Below are 14,197 nucleotides of genomic sequence, written 5' to 3'. Positions count from 1 at the left end.
CTAATAATCTCATTGTTAGGGGTAGTTCAAACTAATTAATCACATTATTATATCTTAATCAGCTAAAGGACATATTTCTATTTGAATACGAAGGAATTGGAATAGCATCTCCATCAGTTTGTAACTACTAGTAGTATTAGGTATGTGAAATACAAACCACCAAGAAGTAGATTAAACACTATCGTAATACTTACAAATGAAGAATACAGTTTAAAGAGGCATGACTGTTTACGCATTAAGATTGAACATGAAGAAACGAAAAGAGAAAACCACCGTTCACATTGACAACTTGAAATGTTGAAAAAGTTTACAAGAGCAACACACCAAGTTAAGAAAAAACAGCAAATGTGCCCTGTCAGTCAAATCCCCCACTCTCTCTGTACAAGTAGCCTAATGTTCGTTAGTGGTACTAACAATCAGCCAAATTTTTTAACTAGTGATGGCCGACGAAATCTAAAAACCCATCGCCATCATTTTACCACACCAAAAAAAAGCAGTCAAAAAGAAGAAATAAAACAACGGAGTGAAAAAAACTACTCAGGAGAGTAAATCCTGAGAAGGGCATAATTCTTTGCGAAGCTTTTGAGAGAAAAGCCTGCAAGCATCAATGCTGAGATCAATGGCAGCTGACAAGGCCACGTATGCCGCTGCATCCTCCGTGCAATTCACGTGCTGCACACTAACTTCCACCGTGGGTTTACTGCACTCACCTTCCACGCTAGCCGACATCACAAACCCTCGATACATGCAATATGGCCACAGTCCGTACCCAAAGTCACCACTACCTCTAGGACTACACGCCGGTGACGTGGAGTTTCCAGGTGTCAATTTCCCATTCGTTGAAACGCTGGTTCCGAGGTCTATCACGAATTTTCCGCCTTTTCTACAGCTCAGTGTGGACTCCGCTAATACTATTCCAGCTGCGGCTGAGTCAGGGATAAGTTCAAACCGGTAGCCAAGGCTGTCTGCTGAACCACGTTCACGCCAGGCCTCGAGCCTGCCCCATGGTTTCCAAGTTCCGTCACCTGGCCGGAGAATTAGCCATGAGCCAGGGTTGGACCGGCTTACCCGATCTGAACCGGGAGAAGCAACAAATGGTGTAACCATTGACGCTGCTGCAACTGGCGAACCGGAGAGATCGTGGACCGTGATTGACCAACCCTTTCGCTCCTTCCCCGGTCGTTCCCTTTCACTTCCAAAGGAGCTCAACCAATTTCGCGAACTACTATGCTCCAACGGCAAAGACCTGCACAATGCAGTTCCAATTTAGTTAAAATTTATGAATAAATTCATTTTTAATTTTTTAGGAACTGTTCAAGGCGTAATGGAAAAGGGAGAAAATCATTTCTTATTACTGACATTGGAAGCTACTTTTTTCACTTTAGTTAGGATTCGTAAACCTAACTTTCCCGTACAATTTGAACATTCTTTTGCACTTGAATACTGAAAAATTCAAATCTTTTAAGCGGCAAATGCAGTGTGAACCTAATTGTGTAAGTCAAGTCTGTCGGTATCAGAACTAAAGTGCAGGAAAGATTGAAAAAAAAAATATTAAGTATCGGAACCAACCTGGACCTCTGATTGCGGTCGCCGGTGGTTCGAAAACTGAACTTGCATGTGAAAACCGGTTGGCGAATGGTTCCTTGAATTTGAAACACTTGAGGACTGCATTCCGGCTCTCCCTCGAACTGAAACACAAATCTCGGGTCGGGTTCCGCCTTAACACTCAAATGAAACTGCGCACTTGAATTCTTTGCTTCTTTTCCGATAACTATCCAGCCATTATGGAACAGTACTGACCTAGACTCCGTTCCCGCAAGATCCAAAGGCACGTCAACCTTCCCTAGCAACCTCCCGGAGTTCACACCACAGGTCGACCCTCGCCGGCCGGTGTAGATTGAGATTTTCAGGAACAACTTCCCACCGCCGAAGAGAGACTTCGCAACGAGCTTCTCGAGGTCGCACCTGTTAAGGTGAAAACTCGCCGCGTGGCTTTGTACCTGACCGTCCGGAAATTGACTTTCCGACAAAATGCACGGAACAACTGCCGTCTGTAGAGGAAAATTCTTCAACTTGATTTTACAATAGCACGGGGACGACGACGGGTGCACGACGGAATGAGCCGGCTTTGAAGCAACCGGAACTTTTAACGCCAAATTACACACACTGAGTCGCACAAAAGGACACGGATCCATTACGGTTTGTTCCCTTCGGGTCAAACCAAAAAATCCAAACTCAAAAGTCACAGTTTTGTAAAGCTAAACGAAGTTGAAGAATTAAGTGAAGCGTAGGTTTAAGAGAAATACTACTGTGCGCCGGCATGGAGAAGACATTGTAATAGAGTCCATAGGGATTTGTGCACAGCGCGCACCCCTTGAATTGGCTCCACTCAAAAATACTAGTAGTAGTATGTTCATCTTTTGGAAGAAGAAGAGATAATAAGCCCCCTTTTTGGTAATCAGTATAAAAATAGAAAAAAGAAAGAAACTCTGTTCATTGAATAATTATTTAATCTATTCTAGTAATAAGTAATATTTATTGTACGGAGAGGAGTGGGTTTTTAGCTGCTAAATAGTAAATAGAAGCTCTGTTCGTGGGGTTGGATTACAGCTGTGTACAACCTGGCTTTGATTTTATGCCAGCAGGAGTTCGGCTCCATCTGTTTCGTTTAATGACCAGATTACCCTCCTGCCTACCAATTAAATTACCTTTATGTCCTTAGGTTGTTGTGGTTGGGTCCCACGTGATGATGTTTGAGGCAAGGGGGAAAAATGTTATGCATGGCTATTTTGTTTTGACACGTGGCATGTCAGGATTGCAATTTGGCTTCGTGCTAAGTTTCTGATTAAAATAACGTCAGCATGAAGCCGTATCATAGTTGTATTCTTTGCATAATTATCGTCTAAACTCTTTTAGAAATTGCTTAAAAATAATACGTAGACTAAGTTTGGCGGATTTGATTATTTTAAGCAGAAAAGTCAGCAAGTAGGATTAGTGGTATCCATTTATGCAGTTAGCCAGGGGTCAAATAAAGAGGAAAGAATTGTTTATGAATGAATCGTCAAAAAATAAATCACCAACTTAGATGTCATCAATAAATATTTAATTTTAATGATATTAATACAAGGGATTGCAAAAAAATTATACTCCTATTTGTTTGTTAATTGCTATTTTGTCGTTAGGCGTGTTATTATTAATACTTGACTCCTTGTTATCTTATGAGATAATAATATAATCTTAGGCTGAAGACTTACCCTGAAAGAAATACATGCCATGGCAAACTCAATTAACTTCATACTTATCCTTTTTACCATTAAGGGGTGTGATAGAATGGTTGGGATCCTTGCACTTTAATAGAAAATCTTTTACCTCTTTAGCAAAAACTTACTTGGTGCGTTTAGATTAGTTAGGACGAATACTAGATGATCTAAACCAAAAAAAATACTTCCTCGCTTTCAATTATTTTCAAATAAACAATATTGGATATGAAAAATTAACACGAAAAAGACTCTTTTTACTGGACTATAAGAAGCTTTGGGCTGTTGCTCCAGGACGATTAGCAAGAAGTTGGTCAAGAACAGGCCAACCCATTAATCATGATCCAGATAAGTGGGGTTGCATGAAATCACGGGCTATAAATTGGATAGACGACTTTGCATAAACTCACAAGTCTAATAGTAGATGCAATTGACCTATGAAACGTACTATATGTTTGTTCTTTTATGTATAATAATCACTAACTTGTGTTTTGAATGACGCACTGTTTTTTTATTAATTTTTTTTGTTGTTGTTGTTTGATTGTCTGTAGAAGAAATGAAATTATTTTGAGACCAGGAACAATTTCACCTTTTAAAAATCAAGTCCTTTTTGCCTCAACGTGTAACATTATTTTTTGTCAATATGTTCTACTTAACTTTTAAGAGAGCCGTATTATAGTGCATTATCTTGCATATTCCTCTAATTTCCTATAACAACTTTTATATCCGTATAACATCAGAGAGTGCTTTCGAAAGCAGTTTTGTTAACTATGATAACCAGTAAAACATTACCAAACACACCCAACTCGTTGAGTAGTTGTGTCCATGATCTATCTCCATAACTCTTAAGGATTCGACTAATTAGGCTGTATTCATTTGACCTTTTTACTTTTGCCTGAGCTTTCCTAAACTTATGTTCTCACGACCTTTCCTCATCAACAATCTTCTCAGCTCTTGTACTTAGGGATGGCAAACACTGCGGGGCAAACCCCCAAAAACCTGCAAAGACTTCAACCCGCCCCGCAAAGCATAATTTACTGTTCTCAAACCGCCCCGCCCCGCATAAACCCACCCCACGTAAACCCGCCCCGCATAAAAGTTTTAATTTTTTTTCCTTTTTTGAAAGAATTTGTTAGTAAATTTCTTTTTCTTTTTTTGCTAAGTAGTATTAATTTAAAAGTTTTATACCATTAAAATGGATTTAAGTTTTATAACATTTACTAATTTTTACACTTTTGCTCTTGGTTAATAAAAAGGGATTTTCATGTCATGCTTCCTAAGGTGAAAACCTCCAATAAAGACAGTGATATCTGATAAACTAAAAAAAAAAAGAGTCATAAATTGGATAGCAAAACAGACACATAGTGCCAGTCAAACAAAACATTTAAACTAATATGATGTTTGAGTAAATTCAGAAAAGAAGCGAAAGAAAAGAGTAGGCGGCATTAGTTTAAAAAAAATATCTCTAACCCACGACCCGCCCCGCCCCGCACCCGCAAGCTCTATAACCCGCCCCGCAGACTCTCATACCCGCACCGCCCCATTGCCATCCTTACTTGTACTAAACAATCGCTGCCCTAGTTTCGTGGTAAGGGCACAATTTAAAGAACAACTTATTCTATTGGCGTAATATTCATTTATAGTGGCTAGGCGGACAGATAAAGAGCGACATTACCTTACTTAACAAAGGGCTTATGCGAAAGAGAGCACTGCTTTCCGACAAGATGGTCTGCCGTTTTCCTAAAACCCCTACTTTATTGCTCTAGCTCTTGACTCATATGGCATTGAAATTAGATAAGTTTAATTTCTTTTTATGAAGGCAATGGCCTTTTGTATACGATTAAAACCGGGTCCACCCGATTGTGCTATTTGATCAAGACAAGGGAAATGCATCGAGGGTTAGCCTCATAATGGATCAGACCGGTGCACGAAGACGAGGTATCGAGGTGACTATCGAGATTGAGGACAGTAGCTATCGAGACCAAATATGACAGACTTCGAGCAAAGCGCAACAACGGAAAGACGAGATATCTATGACTGGCCGAAGATCATGGCGTAAATCTAGGAACAGATCAAATCAAGGGCAGTTATGTAGTTAATCATGGGATTTACTTCTGTAATTAGAATTGTACCATAAATAGGATTCCTCTACTATATAAAGGGGGTCCTAATCATTTTGTAACCATCTTACATTCACGCATATCAAAGCAATACAATATTCTCTCTTGTTTATCAGCTTATTGCATTTTAACTGTTCTTGCATAACTAGCTTGAGGGTATTCAAACTCGGGGGCTCTGTTCAAACACTGGTTCGCCTTATATTACTGTAATTTCTATTATTACTTTTTGCATTTATCGATTGGTATTAGGTGAAATCACGTATCCTTAAAACCACATTATAAGTTTAATTGTTATTCAGTTTTTAGGGTAAACAGTTTGGTGCCCACCTTGGGGCCAAGGATAATAGTGATTGCCTAGTATTAATCCTCATAACTCATACTGCTTTACGCTTATTCTCGTAAGTGTCTTTGATTTCAGGAATCAACATATCAAACTCTCAATTAGCACCCACTCACATAGACACCGACCTTGATCTTCATGGCGAGAACGAGTACATAGTCGCCTCGGGAAACGGAGTACCTCCAGTCAATCCCGATGGACTATCGGCCATAGATCCAGTCGATGTCAGTTCTCGTGTTGCCATTCATGGAAAGTAAGGCGCCGACCCTGATAATAACATCTGCAGAGACGCACAGGCAGCCGATCAGAATGCATAGAGTGGTGAAGAAGGCGGGATTAGCCTTCAAAAAATATTTGAAATGTTACAGACTCAACAAGCTACGATAACGCAACTCCAAAATCAGAATTGAGCACCAAGAACTCGATACATCACCGGAAGTTGTTCATAGGGTCAAACATGTACAAGAGAAATGAAACGATAATGGATCAGGAACTGACCCTCCATCATGAAGATGCTCGAGGATCTCACTAAACAGATCGAATCAGGAGAAAAGAAAATCGAGGCTAACGACAAGAAGGTATAAATGTACAATTCACGGGTTGATCAAAGACCGGGGGCACCACCGATTCTAAAGGGTTTGGATTCGAAGAAGTTCGTATAGAAGACTTTCCCACCAAGTGTGGCTCCGAAGCCCATTCTAAAGAAGTTTTGCATGCCAGAAATTCTAAGTACAATGGAACCACTGAGCCTAATGAGCATGTCACTTCTTATACATGCGCAATAAAGAAAATGACTAAGAAGATGATGAAATTGAATCTGTTCTGTTGAAAAAGTTTGAAGAAACTTTATCGAAGGGGGAAATTATATGGTACCACAATTTGCCGCCCAATTCTATTAATTCCTTCGCCATGCTTGTTGATTCGATCGTAAAGGCATACGCCGGAGCGATAAAGATCACGACTAGGAAGTCAGACCTCTTTAAAGTGAGACAAAATGACAATGAAATGCTAAGGGAATTCGTATCGCGGTGCTAGATGGAACATGGGCCTACCCCCGGTCACCGATTATTGGGTTATCCAAGACTTTACTCAAGGTTTGAATGAGCAAAGTTCGAAGGCATCACGAAAACTAAAGCATAATTTGATTGAATATCCAGTTGTGATCTGGGCCGATGTACATAATCGATACCAATCAAAGATCAGAGTCGAGGATGATCAGTTAGGAGCCCCTTTTGGCTCTGTTTACCCAAATATATTCGAAGGCAGGATTCAAAGAGACATCGACAGAGAGCCCCGATTAAACAGAGAACGATACCAACCATATAGCGCAGATCGTAAAAATAACGGACCGGGGCGTAATCCCGTTCGAAATGATCGAAGGAATGGTCGAGGACAAAGCTCCTGAGGGCTCATGAGTAAGAGTGGCTTTGATAAACATGTTTATGGGTTTATAGTACCGTAGCTTCATGTTTTGATGATCTAACAAACTTACTGTCAAAGAACCAGATAAGGTGATACACTTGGTACACAACTCAATCAACGGACTCAAGCTAATGTGAGTTGCTATGAATTCAGAAGATAAAGAATCAACACAGGTACCTGATCCCTTTGGGTTCCCCTGACATTAGTACAAAGTCAACCGTCTACAGCTGGAAAGTGACTACCTGTACTGTACACACAAACAGTGTAGCACAGTACAACAATCACTTCTCATTGACCAACCAAATAATTACATCATTCAAGTGATGTCATCTATGTTGTATTAACAATAAACATTACAACAAAACATTATTTGAACACTTAGAGAATTCAATTCAAGCATTCAAGCATATGACAATCAAGCATTCAATTCTCAAGTGCATCAAGAACAAAGTACAACACTACTATGGACCAGTTCCTACAACAAGTCTCTTGTATGTCCTTAGTTGAGTTGTAACTTTGTAATTGCTCTTCATTGTAATTCCTACTTTGCTTATCTAGAAGCGAACCCTTTGTAAACCATAAACCTTTAGTGTTTGTATCGTGACTAGAGTTATTCATGAGTTGAAGTCTTTATAATAGGTGTATTGCAAAGTGGCTTGTAATAGGTGTATTACAAGTTAGTGAGGAATTAATAGTTTAATTCATAGATTGCATAGGTTGTAATCTTAAGATTGCTCATAGTGAAGTTGAAATCCTACTAGTGTAGGTCGTGGTTTTTTTATCCCCTTGAGTAGGGATTTTTCTATGTAAAATTTCCATGTTCGATTTACTTACTGTTGCATTAGCGTTATCTGTGGAAACTTATATAGGACCTGGTCTCTATATAGTTTGATGAACTCATATATTCTATCAATTGGTATTAGAGCGGGTTCTTTTTATCAGGTTAACACCTAGAAAGGATCTACATGGCTGCTTTACCGAACTTTGAAGAGGGTCAATCTACCTACAGACCACCTAGGTTCAATGGCCAATATTATGGGTCGTGGAAGATAAGGATGCATGATTCTATCATGGATGAAGACTCCAAGTTGTGGGATGTTATATATGATAGTCCTTATGTCCCTATAAAAAAAGGTTGGAGATCCTGCTATGACAGTGCCTAAGACGAAGAAAGAATACAACGATGCTGACAGGAAGGTTGTGGAGAAAAAATTTTGTGCCAAGAAATTATGGTGTTTGGTATAGGTCTTGATGAATACAATAGGATTTCAGCTTGCCAATCTGCCAAAGAGATATGGGAAGCATTACAAACAGTACATGAAGGAACTACTCAAGCAAAGTAATCTAAGATTGACATGCTCACCACTGAGTATGAGCTCTTCAGGATGAAGGACGATGAATCCATCCAAGACATGCACACACGATTCACTTTCATCATAAATAAGCTACACCTGCTTGGTGATATCATTCCTAGGAACAAGCTCGTGAGGAAAATTCTCAGTGTTTTGCCCAGTTCATGGGGGAGTAAAGTGAATGCCATTACTGAAACAAAAGATTTGCAGGAACTGACTGTAGATGAGCTGGTTGGGAATCTGAAAACCTATGAAAAGAAAAAGAATAAGGACATTAGAAGAAGAGAAATAAAGAAGGAAAAGAACCTGATACTCAAGGCAGAAAGCAATGAATCAAGTGGCGAGGATAGTGACATGGCTTACCTAACCAGGAGATTTCAGAAAATGGTTAGAAGGAATGAAGGTATACCAACGAGGGGCAGTTCTAGCAAGCCAAAGAACTATGACCTCTGTCATAAGTGTGGAAAGCCAGAGCATTTCATCAAAGATTGTCCTCTCCTGAAGCAAGAACACTTCAAACACAACTCTGACAAAGCAGTAAAGAGGAACCTAGTTCCTGACAAACATTTTAAAGGAAAGAACGTTGCTGACAATGTTATGAAGCAAGCTCTTGCAGCATGGGGAGATTCTTCCAGCGAGTTTGAAGAAGAAGATGATGTAGGTGACAACTCAGTGATGACAGTTGAAAGTGAAGCAAATGAGTAGGACTCAATATTTGCTTTGATGGCTCAATCAGATAATGATGAGAACGATGACAATGATGAGGTAAATTTTTGGGATGTTCAGAGAAATCTGAAGTCCTACTCTCCTAGAAAACTCATGTCATTAGCTAATGTGTTGATTGATGCTTACCATAGTCTTGTAAATGATAAGGATGCCTTAACCTTGGAGTTCGGAGATGCTGAACAAACTAGAGATGACTTGGTAGTTTGTGTGGTTGATTTGAAGGAAACCATAGGTAATCTGGAAAATGAAAAGGAGGTTCTAACTAAGAGAATCACTAGTATAGAACACGAAAGAAATGATCTGATGGTATTAGTAGTTGACCTAAAAGAAACCATTGAGAATTCCAGTAAAGAAAAATATGCCTTAGTGTAGAAAGTGGTTGTTATTGAGCAGGAGAGATGACCTTTTAGTGGTGATTGTAGACTTAAAGGAAATAATAGAGGAACTCAAAACTGAATGTAGGCCTGGGAATTATGAAAAAGGAAAGGAAGTGGCTAGTAAGGCACACATTAAACTTGAAATGAGTTAAATACTGTAAACACTAGTCTGTCTGCTAAACTTGAGAAAAATAGACAACTTCAAGCAGAATTGGAAAGAGTAAAAAGTGATATCGAGAAGTCACTTAAGTGGACCTGGTCATCGGATGTTATTACTGCCATGTACGTTAACAATGGTTGAAACATACAGGGAATAGGGTTTCAAAGGGAGAGAATTCCTTATAACCCTCATAGCAAGTATGTTATTGTACCTGATAATTGGTTGTGTACCTACTGTGGAAACAATGGGCATTTCAAAGAAAATTTCCAAGCTAGGGTTCAGTCTCTTCAGAAAAACAAAGTTTTTGCTGAAAGAGTAACTGTTGAAAGAGGACTAGGTGCCACCCATAAAAAGCGCATGTTACCTGCATGGACTAGAAGATCACTTATTCATCCTCTTGTTCATTACAAGGGACCCAAACTTGCTTGGGGTTCCTAAATCTAACCATTGATTTCCTTGTGTAGGGAACAGTGAAAGAAAGCAGTCAACAATGGTTCATGGACAGTGGGTGCTCAAAGCACATAACTGGGAATACCATGGACTTTCTTTCACTAAAATCCCTACAAGGAGGGAGTGTATCCTTTGGAAATGGGAAAAGGGTACATTCTTATTGTTGGAAAATTTGGAAAATCACTCACTCACTCAATTGAGAATGTGTACTATGTCAATGGTCTTAAGTACAATCTCTTGAGTGTCTCTCAGATATGTGATAAAGGAAACAAGGTGGAATTCTTGTCCAAAATATGAACAGTTACAAATCTAGTAACTGGTGAAGTGGTACTAGTGGCCAAAAGATACAAGAATATCTACGTTGCTGATTATGAGTCCCTACAAATTGGTGATGAGCTTCTTGAAAGCAATTGATGATGATGTTGAATTGTAGCACAGAAGGTCGGGGCATGCAAGCTTCTCTCTACTGAATAAGCTAGTTTAGAAGGACCTGGTTCGGGGTCTGCCCAAGTCAAAGTTCAAAGAGCACAAGGTTTGTGATGCCTGCGCTAGAGGGAAGCATGTGAAATCCTCATTCAAGCCAAAGAAGGATGTCAGCACCTCAAAACTACTTGATCTCTTTCATATGGATCTATGTAGTCCTATGAGAGTGCAAAGTAGGGGAGGAAAAAGATACAATTTTGTGATAGTGGATGACTGTTCCAGATTCACTTGGACTCTGTTCCTTAGAACAAAAGATGAGACCTTTGAAGTTTTTGTAGCCTTTGTGAAGAAAATTCAAGTGAAGATGGAATCAAAAGTACCATGCATTATATCAGATTATGGAACAGAATTTGACAATGCTAATTTTGATGAATTCTGCAACGAGAATGGCATTACCCACAACTTCTCAGCCCCAAGAACTCCACAACAAAATGGAGTGTTGGAAAGGAAAAATAGAACCTTTGAAGAAATTGCAAGAATAATGCTGATCGATAATGGGATTGCTAAGAACTTCAGGGATGAAGCTATCAACACTGCCTGCTACTTGGTGAACATGTGCATGATCATGTCTCTCTTGAACAAAACTCCCTATGAGTTACTAAATAGAAGGAAGCCCAAGCTGACTCGCTTAAGAACTTTTAGGTGCAAATGCTATGTTGGGAAAGGATCAGCTTGGAAAATTTGATGTCAGGACTGATGAAGGAATCCTTTTAGGATATTCTTCTCAAAGTAAAGCCTACAAGGTATACAACAAACAGACTTAGTGTGTTAAGGAGAGTGTATATGAAATCTTTGACGAGCCCTACCTCTCCTGTGAGAAAAGCAACAAGGATGATCAAGATAGAGAGCCTCTACTAGTTCCAGCTGAGCTCATTGATATGGCAAATGGAAAGACAGATATGATGAGTCAAGTGAAGGAGACAAGTGAAGACAATGCAGTCTCTTCCTCATCGGCCGAAGAGGAACCAGATACTATAATTACAACCACTGAAGCTGAAGAAAGAGTGGCTGATGCAATTCAAAGTACTCCACAGGTAGCTGAAAGAAGGATACAAGGGAACCAGTCAGAATTACCCAGCTCCTCTATAAATGAAGCTCAAGTGCCCAACTGGAAACACAAAAGCTCCCATCCTCTTGAAAACATAATTACTCCTCTGGATTCAAGAGTCCAAACTAGATAAAAAGCCAGAAATTCACTTGTCTTCTCAGCATTCCTCTCCCAAATAGAGCCCAAAAACATTAAGGAAGCCTTAAAAGATGCATAATAGATCACAACCATGCAAGATGAGCTGCATTAGTTCGAAAGGAACAATGTATGGCACTAAGTACCTAGACCTTAGATCGAACCATCATAGGAACCATGTCGGTATTCAGGAATAGGCTCGATAAACATGGAAACACTACAAGGAACAAGGCTACAATCAGGAGGAAGGAATTGATTATAATGAGACTTTTGCTCTAGTTGCTCGCATGGATGCTATCAGAATCCTCATTGCCTTTGCATCGCATATGAAATTCACTCTATTCCAAATGGATGTCAAAAATGCATTTCTGAATGGCTTCCTCAAGGAAGAAGTGTATGTAAAGCAACTTCCAAGTTTTGAATATCACGAACATCCTGAATATGTATTCAAATTGGACAAGGAATTGTATAGATTGAAGCAGGCTCCTCGAGCTTGGTATGAAAGTGATAGCATCAAGAACAAGGATATAGTTAAGGACAATGATAGAGATGATAGAGTTTTGGAAGCTCCAAGGCCATTTACAAGATCTCAAGCTAAAGAGTTGCAAGCTAAGGTTGCTAGACTTCAATGGCAAATAAAGAAGCTTTTAATTGTAGAGGAAGAGCTCAAGCCCAAAGGAGATGAATTGTCCAAGTTTTACAATTATTTGGTAGTCCAAATTGAAGTCCAAGAGGAGGAAGATTGGGTTACCAAATCAGCCCTTGAAGTCCACCAATAGGGCTCAAAATGACCTTAAAAGAGGTCCAAAAGGGGGTGTTTCAAAAGGAGCCCAATTGGAGTCCAAACCAATGGCCCAAACTAATAGTTTTAAGGCCCAAATCTGCCCCAAAAGGATTTGGCCGCCCCCCACTTAATTTTGATGGCTTTTGTTACCCCTTAGGAGCCACCTACCTAAGTTTGATGGCTATTGTGACCCCTAGCAGCCCCCTACCTAATTTAGATGACTTTTTAGCAACCCCCTACATTATTTTAAGTGCTTTTAACTCCTATAAATAAGGAGTTCTTCTCATTCATAAGACACAACATTTATTGATTAAGTATATCATACTTTGAGAGTTCTTTTGAACCTTTGTTACTTGTGCTTTGAGATTTATCTTTCAACCTTTACTAGTTCTTAGTTCAAGGTAGTAAGATTACTTCTCTTTTATGATATCTTTGATTCCTTTGTGGTATTCTTAGAAGGCGATTAATACTAGTTATTAATTGTTGTCTCAAGTTACTCGTAAAGTGGTCAAGATCCGAATCTATTGTTTTGATTTGCTTTTTAAGTAAAGGCGTTTGTTTTGTTCCATAAATCAAGACGTTGTTACTTTGATCTTGTCAAGGCTATAGAACTTACGTTCTTGGAAGTTCTTGGAATTCTTTCCTTGAATTCTTCCCATATCCTTTATTTTCATCTCTTTAATTCTAGTTGTTTAATTCCTTGTTGTTATTGCTTCCGCATTTACTTCTCAAATTCTTACTCTAATTTGGATTCCCGACCTAGTTGCTATCAAGTGGTATCAGAGCGATTTTTATCAAGATTTCGTTCTCGGTAAGTCTTGGGATTTCTTGAATACTAAGAGCAAAGAAAAGAAAAGAAAAACAAATTAAAAAAAAAACGAAAATCAATTTTTAGAACAAAAAATAGAATTGCGTGCTCTCCGGGATATTTCTTTTGTATCTAATTTGTTACCAAAAATTAACAAAGGAAACAAGAAGAGGGGATCCTAGATTTTCTTACTCTTTCTAATCTAAACATATAATCCTTTCCTTTTTGTTCGCGTCATGTTTCAACCGAGCCTAATAGTTCTAGGATTTGGTTTTTCTTTCATTAGTTCCCCAAAAATCTGAATTTTACTACTAAGAATTTCATACGAGTTGGGTTTAATTATAAATCTACAAAGTATTTTGTTCAAAGGTTATTCCGAGAAAAAAAAGAGAGCTAAGTTTTGTGATACAGTTTACACTTTTTTTTAAAGATGTCGCGTACAGGTAGTGATGATGAACGAAGGGTTCTCCAAGAAGCTGAAATCAAAGCAAGAAATGATTTTACCTTGCAAGCTATGCATCAACAATTTGAAAGGTTGAATTTGCAACTCCAAGAGATGAGGGATACCATTGCTGATCAAAATGATACAATAGCTGAACTTAGGAGGGAAAATAATGTTAGACCCCAAGCTAGGAGAAATGTACCCCATGCTCCCATTGTAAATCAAGAAAACCCTATAGATGATTTTAATGATATTGATTTTGATAGGGTGGGAAGAGATAGGAGGGGACAAAG

The 14,197-nt window shown here is 39.0% G+C and overlaps 2 protein-coding genes across 2 annotated transcripts; one reads left to right on the top strand and one right to left on the bottom strand.

Annotated features, from left to right (window-relative positions):
* Positions 1-258: 258 nt before the first annotated feature.
* Positions 259-2,536, bottom strand: LOC104212246 (uncharacterized). The gene is made up of 2 exons (XM_009761466.2): positions 1,570-2,536; positions 259-1,246 (listed from the first exon to the last, which is right to left on the bottom strand). Exons 1-2 carry the CDS (start codon positions 2,193-2,195, stop codon positions 538-540), a joined length of 1,335 nt encoding a protein of 444 aa, XP_009759768.1. The 5' UTR covers positions 2,196-2,536; the 3' UTR covers positions 259-537.
* Positions 2,537-8,494: 5,958 nt separating this feature from the next.
* Positions 8,495-9,196, top strand: LOC138890299 (uncharacterized). Its single transcript, XM_070173674.1, has one exon. It carries the CDS (start codon positions 8,495-8,497, stop codon positions 9,194-9,196), a length of 702 nt encoding a protein of 233 aa, XP_070029775.1.
* Positions 9,197-14,197: the final 5,001 nt, after the last annotated feature.

The sequence above is a fragment of the Nicotiana sylvestris genome, chromosome 4, assembly GCF_000393655.2.
Source record: "Nicotiana sylvestris chromosome 4, ASM39365v2, whole genome shotgun sequence".
Taxonomy (NCBI): domain Eukaryota; kingdom Viridiplantae; phylum Streptophyta; class Magnoliopsida; order Solanales; family Solanaceae; genus Nicotiana; species Nicotiana sylvestris.
The sequence above is the reverse complement of the archived record's forward strand: the minus strand, read 5'-3'. Positions and strand labels throughout refer to the sequence as shown.